The sequence below is a fragment of the Rhea pennata genome, assembly GCF_028389875.1.
Source record: "Rhea pennata isolate bPtePen1 chromosome 34 unlocalized genomic scaffold, bPtePen1.pri SUPER_34_unloc_4, whole genome shotgun sequence".
Lineage (NCBI taxonomy): Eukaryota > Metazoa > Chordata > Aves > Rheiformes > Rheidae > Rhea > Rhea pennata.
The window spans coordinates 1-14,798 of record NW_026907593.1 but is presented as its reverse complement, the minus strand read 5'-3'; the positions used below and the strand labels follow the sequence as shown (position 1 = coordinate 14,798).

Sequence of the window (14,798 nt, the reverse complement as noted above, 5' to 3'; positions counted from 1 at the left end):
GGGGTGACCCCCGCCCCCCGGACGCCTGGGTCCCCTGCAAGCCACCCGCTGCCCCCGAGGGACCCAGGCGTCCGGGAGGGGGCCCAGGCGTCCGGCCCCCCCCCCCCAGCCGCGCTCTCCACTTTCCCTCTTGACAAGCTCTCAGCGCTCCCGTGTTTACCCAGCAAACACCGGCCGCAGGTGGGGGCGGCGCCCGGACGCCTGGGCCCCGTGTCAGGGCGGGGGGGGGGGGGGGGAGGACTGGCGGCAGCCCCAGCCCGGACGCCTGGGTCCCTGGTGGTGGTGAGGTGCGCCCGGACGCCTGGGCCCCCCCCCGGGGCAGTGGGGCCCGGCACTCCCCCCCCTTCCCCCCCCCCCCACCCGGACGCCTGGGCCCCTGCGTGGGAGGCAGAGATGGGCCCGGACGCCTGGGCCCCCCCCCCGGGGCAGCCAACGAAGGGTTGGAGCGTTGGGGGGAGCCCCGGACGCCTGGGCCCCTCGGGGGCCGGAGGTTGGAGCTGGGGGGGGGGGGGGGGAGCCCCGGACGCCTGGGCCCCCTGGAGCATGGCAAAGCCTCCGGGGAGGCCCCGGGGCAGCCGGACGCCTGGGCCCCGGGGAGGTAGGAGACGGGGATGGGGAGCCCGGACGCCTGGGCCCCTCCCCCCACCCTCCGAGGGCAGCGGGGCCTAGTGGGTCCCGGATGCCTGGGCCCCCCCCCCCCCGATGGGGGCAGGGAACGATGGGGCTTGGGGGAGGGGGTGGCCCGGACGCCTGGGCCCCTGGCAGAGGGTGGATGGTGGGGAGGGGGCCCGGACGCCTGGGCCCCCGGCGTGGGGGTGGGGGGGGGGCGGTTGCTAGGGCCGCGCGCGGTTGCCGGGGCCGATCCGGAACTGACGTGCGGGTGGGGGAGGGGAGCCGGGAGGTAAACACGGAGCGGGAGGGACCCCCGGGGGGCCCAGGCGTCCGGGCCGGCCTGGAGGGGGGGGGAGGGCGGGGGGGGGCAGCATCCCGGACGCCTGGGCCCCTCTGGACCGGGCGGTTCATCCCGGCATTGCGGGGGGAGGGGGGGGGCACCTTGGGATCCGGGAGGCCCGGACGCCTGGGCCCCCCCGGACGCCTGGGCCCGCCCCCCCCCCCCCCGGCTGAGCCTGCGTCCCACAGATGCCCCCCGCGCGGCACAGCGGCGGCATGGGGCGCCGGGGGGGGGCCCAGCCCTGGGCCTTCGTCCCCCCCCTCCTCCTCCTCCTCGGCCTGGCGGCCCCGGGGGGCTCCTACCGGCCCGTCATCGTCGTCCACGGCCTCTTCGACAGCCCGGCCGACTTCCGCCACCTCCTCGCCTTCATCAACGAGGTCAGCCGGACGCCTGGGCCCCCCGGACGCCTGGGCCCCCCGCGCCCCCCCTGCCACGGACACCTGGGCCCCCCACACGTCCCCCGTCCCAGACACCTGGGCCCCCCGCGTCCCCCTGCCCCAGACACCTGGGCCCCCCCCCACACGCTCCCCGTCCCAGATGCCTGGGCCCCCCCGGATGCCTGGGCCCCCCCGGACGCCTGGGCCCCCCGCGCCCCCCTGCCACGGACACCTGGGCCCCCTGCGCCCCCTGCCCCGGACGCCTGGGCCCCCTGCACCCTCTCTGCCCCGGACACCTGGGCCCCCCTGCGCCCCCCTGCCCCCGATGCCTGGGCCCCCAACACGTCCCCCGTCCCGGATGCCTGGGCCCCCTGCACATCCCCCATCCTGGACACCTGGGCCCCCCGTGCCCCCCTGGCCCGGACACCTGGGCCCCCCGCGCCTTCCTGCCCCGGACGCCTGGGCCCCCTGCGCCCCCCCCCGCCCCCCAACCTTGGATGCCTGGGCCCCCTGCACATCCCTGTCCTGGATGCCTGGGCCCCCCGCACCCCTCCCCCACCCCGGACGCCTGGGCCCCCTGGGCTGAGCCTGGGCCGGTCGGGTAGAACCAGCCTGACGGGATCTGGGGATCCCCTGGGGGAGCCGGGGGCGGAGGGCGGGGTAGGAGCCCCGGACGCCTGGGCCCCCGCACGCCTGGGCCCCCGCACGGCCGTGGGGCGCCCGGACGCCTGGGCCCCTGGGCGGCGGCGCGGAGGAGCCCGCCCGGACGCCTGGGCCCGCCCGGACGCCTGGGCCCCTCTTGCCCCCAGAGCCACCCGGGCACCAACGTGACGGTGATCGACCTGTTCGACGGCGGCGAGTCGCTGAAGCCGCTCTGGGTGCAGGTCGAGGGCTTCCGGCGCGCCGTGACGCCCATCATGGCCAACGCCGCCGCCGGCGTCCACCTGCTCTGCTACAGCCAGGGTGCGCCCGGACGCCGGGGCCCCTCCCGGACGCCGGGGCCCCTGCCGGGCACTGGGGGCTCTGGGGCAGCGGGGGTCCGTGGGATGGAGCGAGGGGTCCCGGACGCCTGGGCCCGTCTCGGACGCCGGGGCCCCTGGGGCAGCGGGGGTCCACGGGTTGGAGCGGGGGGTCCCGGATGCCTGGGCCCCTCCCGGACGCCGGGGCCCCTGGGGCAGCAGGGGTCCGCGGGTTGGAGTGGGGGGTCCCGGACGCCAGGGCCCCTCCCAGACGCTGGGGATCCTGCCGGGCACTGGGGGCTCTGGGGCAGCGGGGGGTCTGTGAGATGGAGCGGGGGGTCCCGGATGCCTGGGCCCCTCCCGGACGCCAGGGCCCCTCCCAGACGCCGGGGCCCCTGGGGCAGCGGGGGTCTGTGGGTTGGAGCAGGGGGTCCCGGACGCCGGGGCCCCTGGGGCAGTGGGGGTCTGTGGGTTGGAGCAGGGGGTCCCGGACGCCTGGGCCCCTCCCAGACGCCAGGGCCCCTCCCGGACACCGGGGACCCTCCCAGATGCCGGGGCCCCTCCCAGGCACTGGGGCCCCTGGGGCAGCGGGGGTCCGCGGGTTGGAGCAGGGGGTCCCGGACGCCGGGGCCCCTGGGGCAGTGGGGGTCCGCGGGTTGGAGCAGGGGGTCCCGGACGCCGGGGCCCCTCCCGGACACCGGGGACCCTCCCAGATGCCGGGGCCCCTCCCAGGCACTGGGGCCCCTCCCAGGCACTGGGGCCCCTGGGGCAGCGGGGGTCCGCGGGTTGTAGTGGGAGGTTTCCCCCGGACGCCGGGGCCCCCCGGACGCCTGGGCCCCCCGTGACCCCCCCCCGCCCCCGCAGGGGGTCTCATCTGCCGGGCGCTGCTCTCCACCATGCCGGAGCACAACGTGCACAGCTTCATCTCGCTGTCGGCCCCCCAGATGGGCCAGTACGGCGGTGAGGGGCCGGGGGGGGCCGGGGGGGCCCGGGGGGGCCCAGGGGGGGCAGGGCTCCTGGAGGGGTCTATGGGGAATGTGGGGGGCCCGGGGGGGGCAGGGTTCCCGGGGGGGGGTCTATGGGGAATGTGGGGGGCCCGGGGGGCCGGGGGGGGCACAGGGCTCCCATGGGGGGGGTCTATGGGGAATGTGGGGGGCCGGGGGGGGCAGGGTTCCCGGGGGGGGGTCTATGGGGAATGTGGGGGGCCCGGGGGGCCGGGGGGGGCACAGGGCTCCCATGGGGGGGGTCTGTGGGGAATGTGGGGGGCCCGGGGGGCAGCTGGGGGGCAGTTGGGCTCCACCGTGGGGCGGTTGGGGGTCATGGGTGGCAGCTGGGGGGTGGCTGGGGGTCTGCAGTGGGGCAGTTGGGGGTCGCGGGGGCAGTGGGGGGTGGTTGGGGGTTGCAGGTGGCAGCAGCAGAGCGGTTGGGGGTCTGCAGTGGGGCGGTTGGGGGGCAGTTTGGGGGTCCGCAGTGGGGCGGTTGGGGGTCGCGGGGGGTGGCAGGGGGCAGCTGGGGGGTGCGGGTGGCAGCTGGGGGGCGGTTGGGGGTTGCGGGGGGCGGTTGGGGGGCAGTTGGGGGTCCGCAGTGGGGCGGTTGGGGGTCGCGGGTGGCAGCGTCGCCCCACAGACACCCGCTACCTGCGCTGGCTCTTCCCGCGGCACCTGGCCGCCAACCTCTACCGGCTGTGCTACACCCGGCGCGGGCAGGGGGTCTCGGTGTGCAACTACTGGAACGGTGAGACCCCCCCCCGGGACCCCCAACCCCCCCCGGGACCCCCCCCGAGACCCCTAACCCCCCCTGGGACACCCCGGGACCCCCAACCCCCCCTGGGACCCCCAACTCCGCCCCGGACCCCCCGAACCTCTACCGGCTGTGCTACACCCGGCGCGGGCAGGGGGTCTCGGTGTGCAACTACTGGAACGGTGAGACCCCCCCCGGGACCCCGCCGTAGACCCCCAACCCCCCATCCGTGGGGCCTGGGGGGGGGTCTCACCGTGCCCCCCCCGCAGACCCCCCCCATCCGTGGGGCCTGGGGGGTCTCACCGTGCCCCCCCCGCAGACCCCCCCCATCCGTGGGTCCTGGGGGGTCTCACCGTGCCCCCCCCGCAGACCCCCACCACCGCCAGCTCTACCTGAACAGCAGCGACTTCCTGCCCCTGCTGAACGACGAGCGCCGCAACCCCAACGCCTCCGGTGAGACCCCCAAACACCCCCAAACACCCCAAAACACCCCGAAAACACCCCCCACAGCCGCAACCCCCAACGCCTCCGGTGAGACCCCCAAACACCCCAAACACCCCAAAACACCCCGAAAACACCCCCCACAGCCGCAACCCCCAACGCCTCCGGTGAGACCCCCAAACACCCCCAAACACCCCAAAACACCCCAAAAACACCCTAAAAACACCCCGAAAACACGCCGAAAACACCCCCCACAGCCGCAACCCCAAAGCCTCCGGTGAGACCCCCAAACACCCCCAAACACCCCAAAATACCCTGAAAACACCCTAAAAACACCCCGAAAACACGCCGAAAACACCCCCCACAGCCGCAACCCCAACGCCTCCGGTGAGATCCCCCAAACACCCCCAAACACCCCAAAACACCCTGAAAACACCCTAAAACACCCCGAAAACACCCTGAAAACACCCTGAAAACACCCTGAAAACACCCCCCACAGCCGCAACCCCCAACGCCTCCGGTGAGACCCCCAAACACCCCCAAACACCCCAAAATACGCTGAAAACACCCTAAAAACACCCCGAAAACACCCCGAAAACACGCCGAAAACACCCCCCACAGCCGCAACCCCAACGCCTCCGGTGAGATCCCCCAAACACCCCCAAACACCCCAAAACACCCTGAAAACACCCTAAAACACCCCGAAAACACCCTGAAAACACCCTGAAAACACCCCCCACAGCCGCAACCCCCAACGCCTCCGGTGAGACCCCCAAACACCCCAAAAACACCCAGAAAACACCCTGAAAACACCCTGAAAATACCGCCCACAGCTGCAGCCCCAATGCCTCCAATGAGACCCCCCAAACACCCCAAAACACCCCGAAAAAACCCCGGGAAACACCCCGAAAACACCCGGAAAACACCCCGAAAACACCCCCAAAACACCCCCCACAGCTGCAACCCCAACACCACCGGTGAGACCCCCAAACACCGTGAAACACCCTGAAAACAGCCCGAAAAAACACGAAACACCCCAAAAACACCCCCAAAACACCCCCCCACACACAGGCGCAACCCCAACGCCCCCGCTGAGCCCCCCCCCCCCCCCGGCTCCTATAGGGCGCTATGGGGCAGCGAGGGGCTCTGGGGCTCTCACCCCCCCCAACCCCCTGCCCTTAGCCCCCGTTAACCCCTGACCCCCGTTAACCCCTGACCCCCCCTTGACCCCGTGACCCCGCCGCAGCCTGGAAGCGGAACCTGCTGCGGATCCAGAACCTGGTTCTCATCGGGGGCCCCGACGACGGCGTCATCACGCCCTGGCAGTCGAGGTGCGCCCGGACGCCTGGGCCCCTCCCGGACACCTGGGCCCCTCCTGGACACCTGGGCCCCCCCCCGGACGCCTGGGCCCCTCCCGGACGCCTGGGCCCCTCCCGGACACCTGGGCCCCGCCCCGGACGCCTGGGCCCCTCCCGGACGCCTGGGCCCCCCCTCCCGGACGCCTGGGCCCCGCCCCGGACGCCTGGGCCCCTCCCGGACACCTGGGCCCTGCCTCGGACACCTGCCGCACCCCCTCCCGGACGCCTGGGCCCCTCCCGGAGGCCTGGGCCCCTCCCCGGACGCCTGGGCCCCTCCCTCCCCGGACGCCTGGGTCCCCCAGATGCCTGCCCCCCGCCCCTCCCGGACACCTGGGCCCCGCCCCGGATGCCTGGGCTCCTCCCGGACGCCTGGGGCCCCCCCCCGGACACCTGGGCCCCCTGGGATGGGGTGTGGGGGGGACGCCTGGGCCCCCCGGACGCCTGGGCCCCCCCGCTGACCCCGCGGTTCTCTCCTCCCCGAAGCCTCTTCGGTTTCTACGACGCCAACGAGACCGTGAGGGACATGCGCTCGCAGCCGGTGAGCGGCCCGCCCGGACGCCTGGGCCCCGGGGAGGGGGGGCGGGGGGGGGCCCGGACGCCTGGGCCCCGGGGAGGGGGGGGGCGGGGGGGGCCCGGACGCCTGGGCCCCTGGGGAGGGGGGCGGAGGGGGGCCCGGACGCCTGGGCCCCGGGGAGGGGGGGGCGGGGGGGGCCCGGACGCCTGGGCCCCAGGGAGGGGGGGGGTGGGGGGGGGCCCGGACGCCTGGGCCCCGGGGAGTGGGGTGGGGGGGGGCCCGGACGCCTGGGCCCCGGGGAGGGGGGGGGCGGGGGGGGGCCCGGACGCCTGGGCCCCGGGGAGGGGGGGGCGGGGGGGGGCCCGGACGCCTGGGCCCCGGGGGGGGGGGGGTGAGGGTACAGGGGCTCCTGGACGCCGGGGCCCCGGTGACGGCCTGGACGCCTGGGCCCCAGGGTGGGGGGTGGGGGCACAGGGCGGCCCGGACGCCTGGGCCCCGGGGGGGGGGGGGTGAGGGTACAGGGGCTCCCGGACGCCTGGGCCCCGGCAGGGGCACGGTGCGCAGCCGGGGGTGGGGGGGGGGCCGGTCCCGGACGCCGGGGCCCCGGTGACGGCCCGGACGCCTGGGCCCCAGGTGTACGTGCAGGACACGTTCGGGCTGAAGACGCTGGACGGGCGGGGGGCGATCGGGGGCTGCGCGGTGCCCGGCGTGCCCCACACGGCCTGGCACTCGAACCGCTCCGTCTACGCCGCCTGCATCCGGCCCTGGCTCACGTAGCGCCGCCGCCGCCCCCGGCGCCCGCCCCCCCGGCCGGCCCGGCCCGCGCCGCGGCGGGGGGCTGCGGGGGGCTGCGGGGCCGGCGCCGGCCTGTGGGGCACTACAGGGGGCTGTGGGGCCCTGTGGGGGGGCTGTGGGGCCCTATGGAGGGGCTGCGGGGTGCTATAGGGGCCTGGCGCGTGTCTGTGGGGCCCTATAGGGGAGCTGTGGGGCCCTGTGGGGGGGCTGCGGGGGTGCTATAGGGGCCTGGCGCGTGCCTGTGGGGCCCTATAGCGGGGCTGTGGGGCCCTGTGGGGGGGCTGTGGGGTGCTATAGGGGCCTGGCGCGTGCCTGTGGGGCCCTATAGGGGAGCTGTGGGGCCCTGTGGGGGGGCTGTGGGGTGCTATAGGGGCCTGGCGCGTGCCTGTGGGGCCCTATAGGGGAGCTGTGGGGCCCTGTGGGGGGGGCTGAGGGGTGCTATAGGGGCCTGGCGCGTGTCTGTGGGGCCCTATAGGGGAGCTGTGGGCCCTGTGGGGGGGCTGTGGGTGCTATAGGGGCCTGGCGCGTGTCTGTGGGGCCCTATAGGGGAGCTGTGGGGGCCCTATGGAGGGGCTGCGGGGTGCTATAGGGGCCTGGCGCGTGTCTGTGGGGCCCTATAGGGGAGCTGTGGGGCCCTGTGGGGGGGCTGTGGGGTGCTATAGGGGCCTGGCGCGTGCCTGTGGGGCCCTATAGGGGAGCTGTGGGGCCCTGTGGGGGGGCTGTGGGGTGCTATAGGGGCCTGGTGCGTGCCTGTGGGGCCCTATAGGGGAGCTGTGGGGCCCTATAGGGGAGCTGTGGGGCCCTGTGGGGGTCTGCGGGGTGCTATAGGGCCTGGCACGTGCCTGTGGGGCCCTATAGGGGAGCTGTGGGGCCCTATGGAGGGGCTGTGGGGCACTACAGGGGCCTGGCACGTGGCTATGGGGCCCTATAGCGATGTGTCAGGCTCTTTAGGGGCCTGGCATGTGGCTATGCTGCCCTATAGTGGAGCTGTGCGGCCCTATGGAGGGGCTGTGGGGCACTACAGGGGCCTAGCACATGGCTGTGGGGCCCTATAGGGGAGCTGTGGAGCCCTATGGAGGGGCTGTGGGGCACTACAGGGGCCTAGCACATGGCTGTGGGGCCCTATAGGGGAGCTGTGGAGCCCTATGGAGGGGCTGTGGGGCACTACAGGGGCCTAGCACATGGCTGTGGGGCCCTATAGGGGAGCTGTGGGGCCCTATGGAGGGGCTGTGGGGCACTACAGGGGCCTAGCACATGGCTGTGGGGCCCTATAGGGGAAGTATGGGGTGCCATAGGGGGTGTGGAACATCACTGTGGGGCCCTATATAGGGGCTATGGGGCCCTATGGGGGGGTATGGGGCTCTGTAGGTGTCTGGAACATCGTTGTGGGGCCCTATAGAGGGGCTATGGGGGCCTATAGGGGTCTAGCCTGCGCCTATGGGGCCCTATGGGGTGCTATGGGGCCCTACAGAGGGGTACGGGGCTCTATAGGGGTCTGCCATGCAGCTAGGGGGCCCTATAGAGCCCTGGGGTGGGTCTATGGGGCTCCATGGGGGGGATATGGGGCCCTATAGGGGCTTGGGAAGGGCTATAGGGCCCTTGGCTGGGGGGGGGCTGTGCATCAGTATTAGGGTCTAGGATGGGGCTCTGGGGCCCCGTGGGGCCTATGGGGCCCCGTGGGGCGGGTGGGGGGCAGTATGGGGGCCCGGGACGGGGCTGGGGGGCCCTGCGGAGAAGCCGCGCGGTGCTGGGGGGGGCTATGGGGCCGCAGAGGGGCCTGGGCGGGGCCCTATGGGCGCTATGGGGCCCTGTGGGGGGCTATAGGGCCCCATCGAGGACCCTGTGGGGGTCACGGGGCCCTATAGGGGCCGGGGGCCCCGTGACCCCCTCGCTGCCGGGTCGGGGGGGCGGTCGGCAATAAAACGCTTCCCCCCCCGGACGCCTGGGCCCCTCTGTGCCCCCCCCGGACGCCTGGGCCCCTCCTTACCCCCGCCCCCCGGACGCCTGGGCCCCTCCTCAGCACCCAGTGGGGCAGGGGTGGTTATGGGGCACTATGGGGCGGGGGGGGGGGCAACGGGGCTCCTGGACAATGCACAGCCCCTCCCCCCCCCCGGCCTTTCCCAGTTCATCCCAGTTTATCCCAGTGTCCCCAGGGCGCTGCATGTGCCCGGCCCGGCCCCGCCCGTCTGCACACACGTGTGCCCAGCCCAGCCCCTCCCTGCACACGTGTGTGCCCAGCCCAGCCCCTCTGCACATGCGTGTGCCTGGCCCCACCCACCCCGCACACGCGTGTGCCCATCCCGGCCACACCCCCTCTGCACACGTGTGTGCCCAGCCCAGCCCCTCCCCGCACACGCGTGTGCCCGGCCTGGCCCCTCCCCGCACACGCATGTGCCCGGCCCAGCCCCTCCCCGCACACGCGTGTGCCCATCCCGGCCACACCCCCTCTGCACACGTGTGTGCCCATCCTGGCCCCTCCCCGCACACGCGTGTGCCCGCCCAGCCCCTCCCCGCACACGCATGTGCCCGGCCCAGCCCCTCCCCGCACACGCGTGTGCCCATCCCGGCCACACCCCCTCTGCACACGTGTGTGCCCATCCTGGCCCCTCCCCGCACACGCGTGTGCCCGCCCAGCCGTGCGCCGTCAGCTCCAACATTTATTGGCTTCGCTCGCCCGGGGGGGGGGGGCAGTAAAAAATGGGTCGCGGGGGGACGGACACGGGGACGGACACGGGGACGGACACGGGGCCTCGCACGAGGGCGTCGCACGAGCATCTCGCACGAGGATTTTGCACAAGGACCTCGCACGGGGCCATCGCACCAGGATCTTGCACGAGGATCTTGCACGGGGCCATCGCATGAGGATCTTGCATAAGGCTGTTGCACGAGGGCCTTGCACAAGGACCTTGCACTAGGAGCTTGCATGAGGCCGTCGCATGAGGATCTTGCACGAGGCCCTTGCACCGGGCTGTTGCACGAGGACCTCGCACAAGGACCTTGCACAAGGACCTTGCACGAAGCCCTTGCATGAGGCTGTCGCACAGGGCCGTCTCATGGGGCCATTGCACGAGGCCCTTGCACGGGGCTGTTGCATGAGGCCCTTGCACGAGGATCTCGCACGAAGCCCTTGCACAGGGCGCTTGCACGGGGCTGTCGCATGAGGATCTTGCACGAGGCCCTTGCACAAGGCCCTCGCACGAGGCCATCGCATGGGGCCCTTGCACGAGGATCTCGCATGAGGCCCTTGCACAGGGCCCTTGCACAGGGCTGTTGCACGGGGCCATCGCACTGGGCTGTTGCATGGGGCGCTTGCACGAGGCTGTTGCATGAGGATCTTGCACGAGGCCCTCGCACGAGGCTGTTGCACAAGGCCGTCGCATGGGGCTGTTGCACGAGGCCCTTGCACGAGGCCGTTGCACGAGGCCCTTGCACGAGGCCGTCACACGGGGCTGTTGCACGAGGCCGTTGCACGAGGCCCTTGCACGAGGCCGTCGCATGGGGCTGTTGCACAAGGATCTTGCACGCGGCTGTTGCACGAGGCCCTTGCACAAGGCCGTCGCATGGGGCTGTTGCACGAGGCCCTTGCACGAGGCTGTCGCATGGGGCTGTTGCATGAGGATCTTGCACGCGGCTGTTGCACGAGGCCCTCGCACGAGGCCGTCGCATGGGGCTGTTGCACGAGGCCCTTGCACGAGGCCGTCACACGGGGCTGTTGCATGAGGATCTTGCACGTGGCTGTTGCACGAGGCCGTTGCACGAGGCCCTGGCACGAGGCCGCGGCGCGGGGGCGGGGGGCGGGCGGCTCAGGGGGGCGGGGGCGGCGGGGGGGCGGCGGCGCCCTCGGGGGCCCCGTCGGGCCGCGGCGCCCGGCCCGGCGCCGGCGCCGGCTCCGCCTCGGCCGAGTGCTTGCACTTCTCGGAGCCGCACTGGCACGTGAAGTATTTGCTCTTGATGTCCCAGAACCGGTCGCCGTAGTCGAACCTGCAGCGCCCGCGGCAGCGAGCCCTTCGCCCCGGCCCAACCGGCCCCAACCGGCCCGAACCGGCCCGAACCGGCCCCAACCAGCCCCAACCGGCCCCCAAACCGCCCCGAACCGGCCCAAAACTGCCCCGAACTGGCCCAAACGGCCCCAAAACTGCCCCGAACCGGCCCGAACTGCCCCAAAACTGCCCCAAACAGCCCTTCGCCCCGGCCCAACCGGCCCCAACCGGCCCGAACCGGCCCGAACCGGCCCCAACCAGCCCCAACCGGCCCCCAAACCGCCCCGAACCGGCCCAAAACTGCCCCGAACTGGCCCAAACGGCCCCAAAACTGCCCCGAACCGGCCCGAACTGCCCCAAAACTGCCCCAAACAGCCCTTCGCCCCGGCCCAACCGGCCCCAACCGGCCCCAACCGGCCCGAACCGCCCCGAACCGGCCCCCAAACCGCCCCCAACCGGCCCAGAACCGGCCCAAACAGCCCCGAACCGGCCCAAACGGCCCCAAAACTGCCCCGAACCGGCCCGAACTGCCCCAAAACTGCCCCAAACAGCCCTTCGCCCCGGCCCAACCGGCCCCAACCGGCCCCAACCGGCCCCAACCGGCCCGAACCGGCCCCCAAACCGCCCCGAACCGGCCCAACCGGCCCCAAAACTGCCCCAAACAGCCCTTCGCCCCGGCCCAACCGGCCCCAACCGGCCCCAACCGGCCCCAACCGGCCCCCAAACCGCCCCGAACCGCCCCCAACCGGCCCGAACCGGCCCAAAACTGCCCCGAACCAGCCCAAACGGCCCCAAAACTGCCCCGAACCGGCCCCAACTGCCCCAAAACTGCCCCAAACAGCCCTTCGCCCCGGCCCAACCGGCCCCAACCGGCCCGAACCGGCCCGAACCGGCCCCAACCAGCCCCAACCGGCCCCAACCGGCCCCGAACCGGCCCAAAACTGCCCCGAACCGGCCCAAACGGCCCAAAACTGCCCCGAACCGGCCCCAACTGCCCCAAAACTGCCCCAAACAGCCCTTCGCCCCGGCCCAACCGGCCCCAACCGGCCCGAACCGGCCCCAACCAGCCCCAACCGACCCCAACCGGCCCCAACCGGCCCCGAACCGGCCCAAAACTGCCCCGAACCGGCCCAAACGGCCCCAAAACTGCCCCGAACCGGCCCCAACTGCCCCAAAACTGCCCCAAACAGCCCTTCGCCCCGGCCCAACCGGCCTGAACCGGCCCCAACCGGCCCCAACCGGCCCCCAAACCGCCCCCAACCGGCCCCAACCGGCCCCAAACCGCCCCGAACCGGCCCCAACCGGCCCCGAACCGGCCCAAAACTGCCCCGAACCGGCCCAAACGGCCCCAAAACTGCCCCAAACAGCCCTTCGCCCCGGCCCAACCGGCCCCAACCGGCCCCAACCGGCCCCCAAACCACCCCGAACCGGCCCCCAAACCGCCCCCAACCGGCCCCAACCTGCCCCGAACCGGCCCAAATGGCCCCAAAACTGCCCCGAACCGGCCCGAACTGCCCCAAAACTGCCCCAAACAGCCCTTCGCCCCGGCCCAACCGGCCCGAACCGGCCCCAACCGGCCCGAACCGGCCCGAACCGCCCCGAACCGGCCCCCAAACCGCCCCCAACCGGCCCCAACCGGCCCCGAACCGGCCCAAACAGCCCCGAACCGGCCCGAACTGCCCCAAAACTGCCCCAAACAGCCCTTCGCCCCGGCCCAACCGGCCCCAACCGGCCCCAACCGGCCCCAACCGGCCCCGAACCGCCCCGAACCGGCCCCAACCGGCCCCGAACCGGCCCAAAACTGCCCCGATCCGGCCCAAACGGCCCCAAAACTGCCCCGAACCGGCCCGAACTGCCCCAAAACTGCCCAAACAGCCCTTCGCCCCGGCCCCAACCGGCCCCAACTGGCCCCAACCGGCCCCAACCGGCCCCAACCGGCCTGAACCGGCCCCAAAACCGCCCCGAACCGGCCCAAACGGCCCCAAAACTGCCCCAAACAGCCCTTCGCCCCGGCCCAACCGGCCCCAACCGGCCCCATATCAGCCCCCCAGTCCCCAGCCACCCCTGGTGCCCCCAGCCCCCCACGTGTCCCAGTCCGCTGGCCCCCCGCGTAACCCAACCCCTCCAGTCCCCCCCAGCCCCCCCGGCCCCCCGGCGCCCCACGCCCCCCAGCCCCCCCCCGGCCCCGCCAGCCCCCCCGGCGCCCCGCGCCCCCCACGCCCCCCAGCCCCCCCCCGGCCCCGCCAGCCCCCCCGGCGCCCCGCGCACCCCGCGCCCCCCAGCCCCCCCAGCCCCCCCGGCCCCCCGGCGCCCCGCGCACCCCAGCTCCCCCCACACCCCCCAGCCCCCCCAGCGCCCCGCGCACCCCAGCTCCCCCCGCACCCCCCAGCCCCCCCCGGCCCCCCGCGCCCCCCGCGCCCCCTGGCCCCCCCACGCCCCGCGCACCCCAGCTCCCCCCGCACCCCCCAGCCCCCCCCGGCCCCCCGCGCCCCCCCAGCCCCCCGGCCCCCCCGCGCACCCCAGCTCCTCGCCGGCGCGGATGGCGCGGCTGCTGAAGAAGGCGATGCGGGGGAAGCGCAGGTCCTGGTGCAGCATGAACACCCGCACCGGGATGATGTTGGGGTCGCACAGGTGGTTGATGAAGCGGCTGACGTTGCCGTAGTAACGCGCGTCGATGCAGTACACCTCGCCGTCCTGCGGGGCCCAGGCGTCCGGGGGGCTGCTCCGCGCGGCCGGCCTGCACGCGCCCCCCCCGCACCCCGCACCGTCCCGGGCCGCAACCCGGACGCCTGGGCCCCTCCCGGACGCCTGGGCCCCTCCTGGACGCCTGGGCTCCTCCCGGACGCCTGGGCCCCTCCTGGACGCCTGGGCCCCTCCTGGATGCCTGGGCCCTCCCGGACGCCTGGGCCCCTCCTGGATGCCTGGGCTCTTCCCGGACACCTGGGCCCCTCCTGGACGCCTGGGCCCTTCCTGGACGCCTGGGCCCCTCTCCCGGACGCCTGGGCCCCTCCTGGACGCCTGGGCCCCTCCTGGACGCCTGGGCCCCTCCTGGATGCCTGGGCCCCTCTCCCGGACGCCTGGGCCCCTCCCGGACGCCTGGGCCCCTCCTGGACGCCTGGGCCCCTCCTGGATGCCTGGGCCCCTCTCCCGGACGCCTGGGCCCCTCCTGGACACCTGGGCCCCTCCTGGATGCCTGGGCCCCTCTCCCGGACGCCTGGGCCCTCCCGGACGCCTGGGCCCCCACCTTGTTGTCCAGGTCGAACAGGTAGGAATCGTCCTCGCGCACGTCGGCCTCCGCGTCCGAGATCAACTCCCCGACGTACCTGGGGGGGGGAAAGGGCGGTGAGGGACCCCCCCAAACCCGCCTGCCCCCCCACCCTGCCTCGGGGGGGTGCGGGACCCCCCAACCCCCCCCCAGAGCCCCCCAATGCCCTGAGCTGCCCCAAAACAGCCCTGAACTGCCCAGAATCCCCCCAAAATCCCCTCAAATCGCCTTGAATCCCCCCAAACCCACCTGAACTGCCCCAAATCCCCCCCAAGGACTCTCCCAGGACCCCCCAGACCCCTCCCAAACCCCAGGACCCTCCGGACCCCCCCAGACTCCTGGGACCCCCCCAGGACCCCCTTAGGACCCCCCTGACCCCCGGGACCCCCCCAGGACCTCCCGGGACCCCCCCGGACC

General features: G+C 74.3%; 1 protein-coding gene and 1 long non-coding RNA gene across 2 annotated transcripts; one reads left to right on the top strand and one right to left on the bottom strand.

Annotated features, from left to right (window-relative positions):
* The first annotated feature begins 992 nt into the window (after positions 1 to 992).
* PPT2 (palmitoyl-protein thioesterase 2) lies at positions 993 to 7,151 on the top strand. The gene is made up of 8 exons (XM_062600781.1): positions 993 to 1,329; positions 2,139 to 2,292; positions 3,153 to 3,248; positions 3,915 to 4,022; positions 4,398 to 4,481; positions 5,716 to 5,800; positions 6,311 to 6,365; positions 6,975 to 7,151. The coding sequence occupies exons 1-8, from the start codon at positions 1,141 to 1,143 to the stop codon at positions 7,116 to 7,118; spliced, it is 915 nt and encodes a 304-aa protein (XP_062456765.1). The 5' UTR covers positions 993 to 1,140; the 3' UTR covers positions 7,119 to 7,151.
* Positions 7,152 to 10,981: 3,830 nt separating this feature from the next.
* Positions 10,982 to 14,439, bottom strand: LOC134154105 (uncharacterized). The gene is made up of 3 exons (XR_009961336.1): positions 14,361 to 14,439; positions 13,635 to 13,810; positions 10,982 to 11,117 (listed from the first exon to the last, which is right to left on the bottom strand). It is a non-coding gene; the product is annotated as an uncharacterized LOC134154105 (long non-coding RNA).
* Between the last annotated feature and the right edge of the window lie 359 nt (positions 14,440 to 14,798).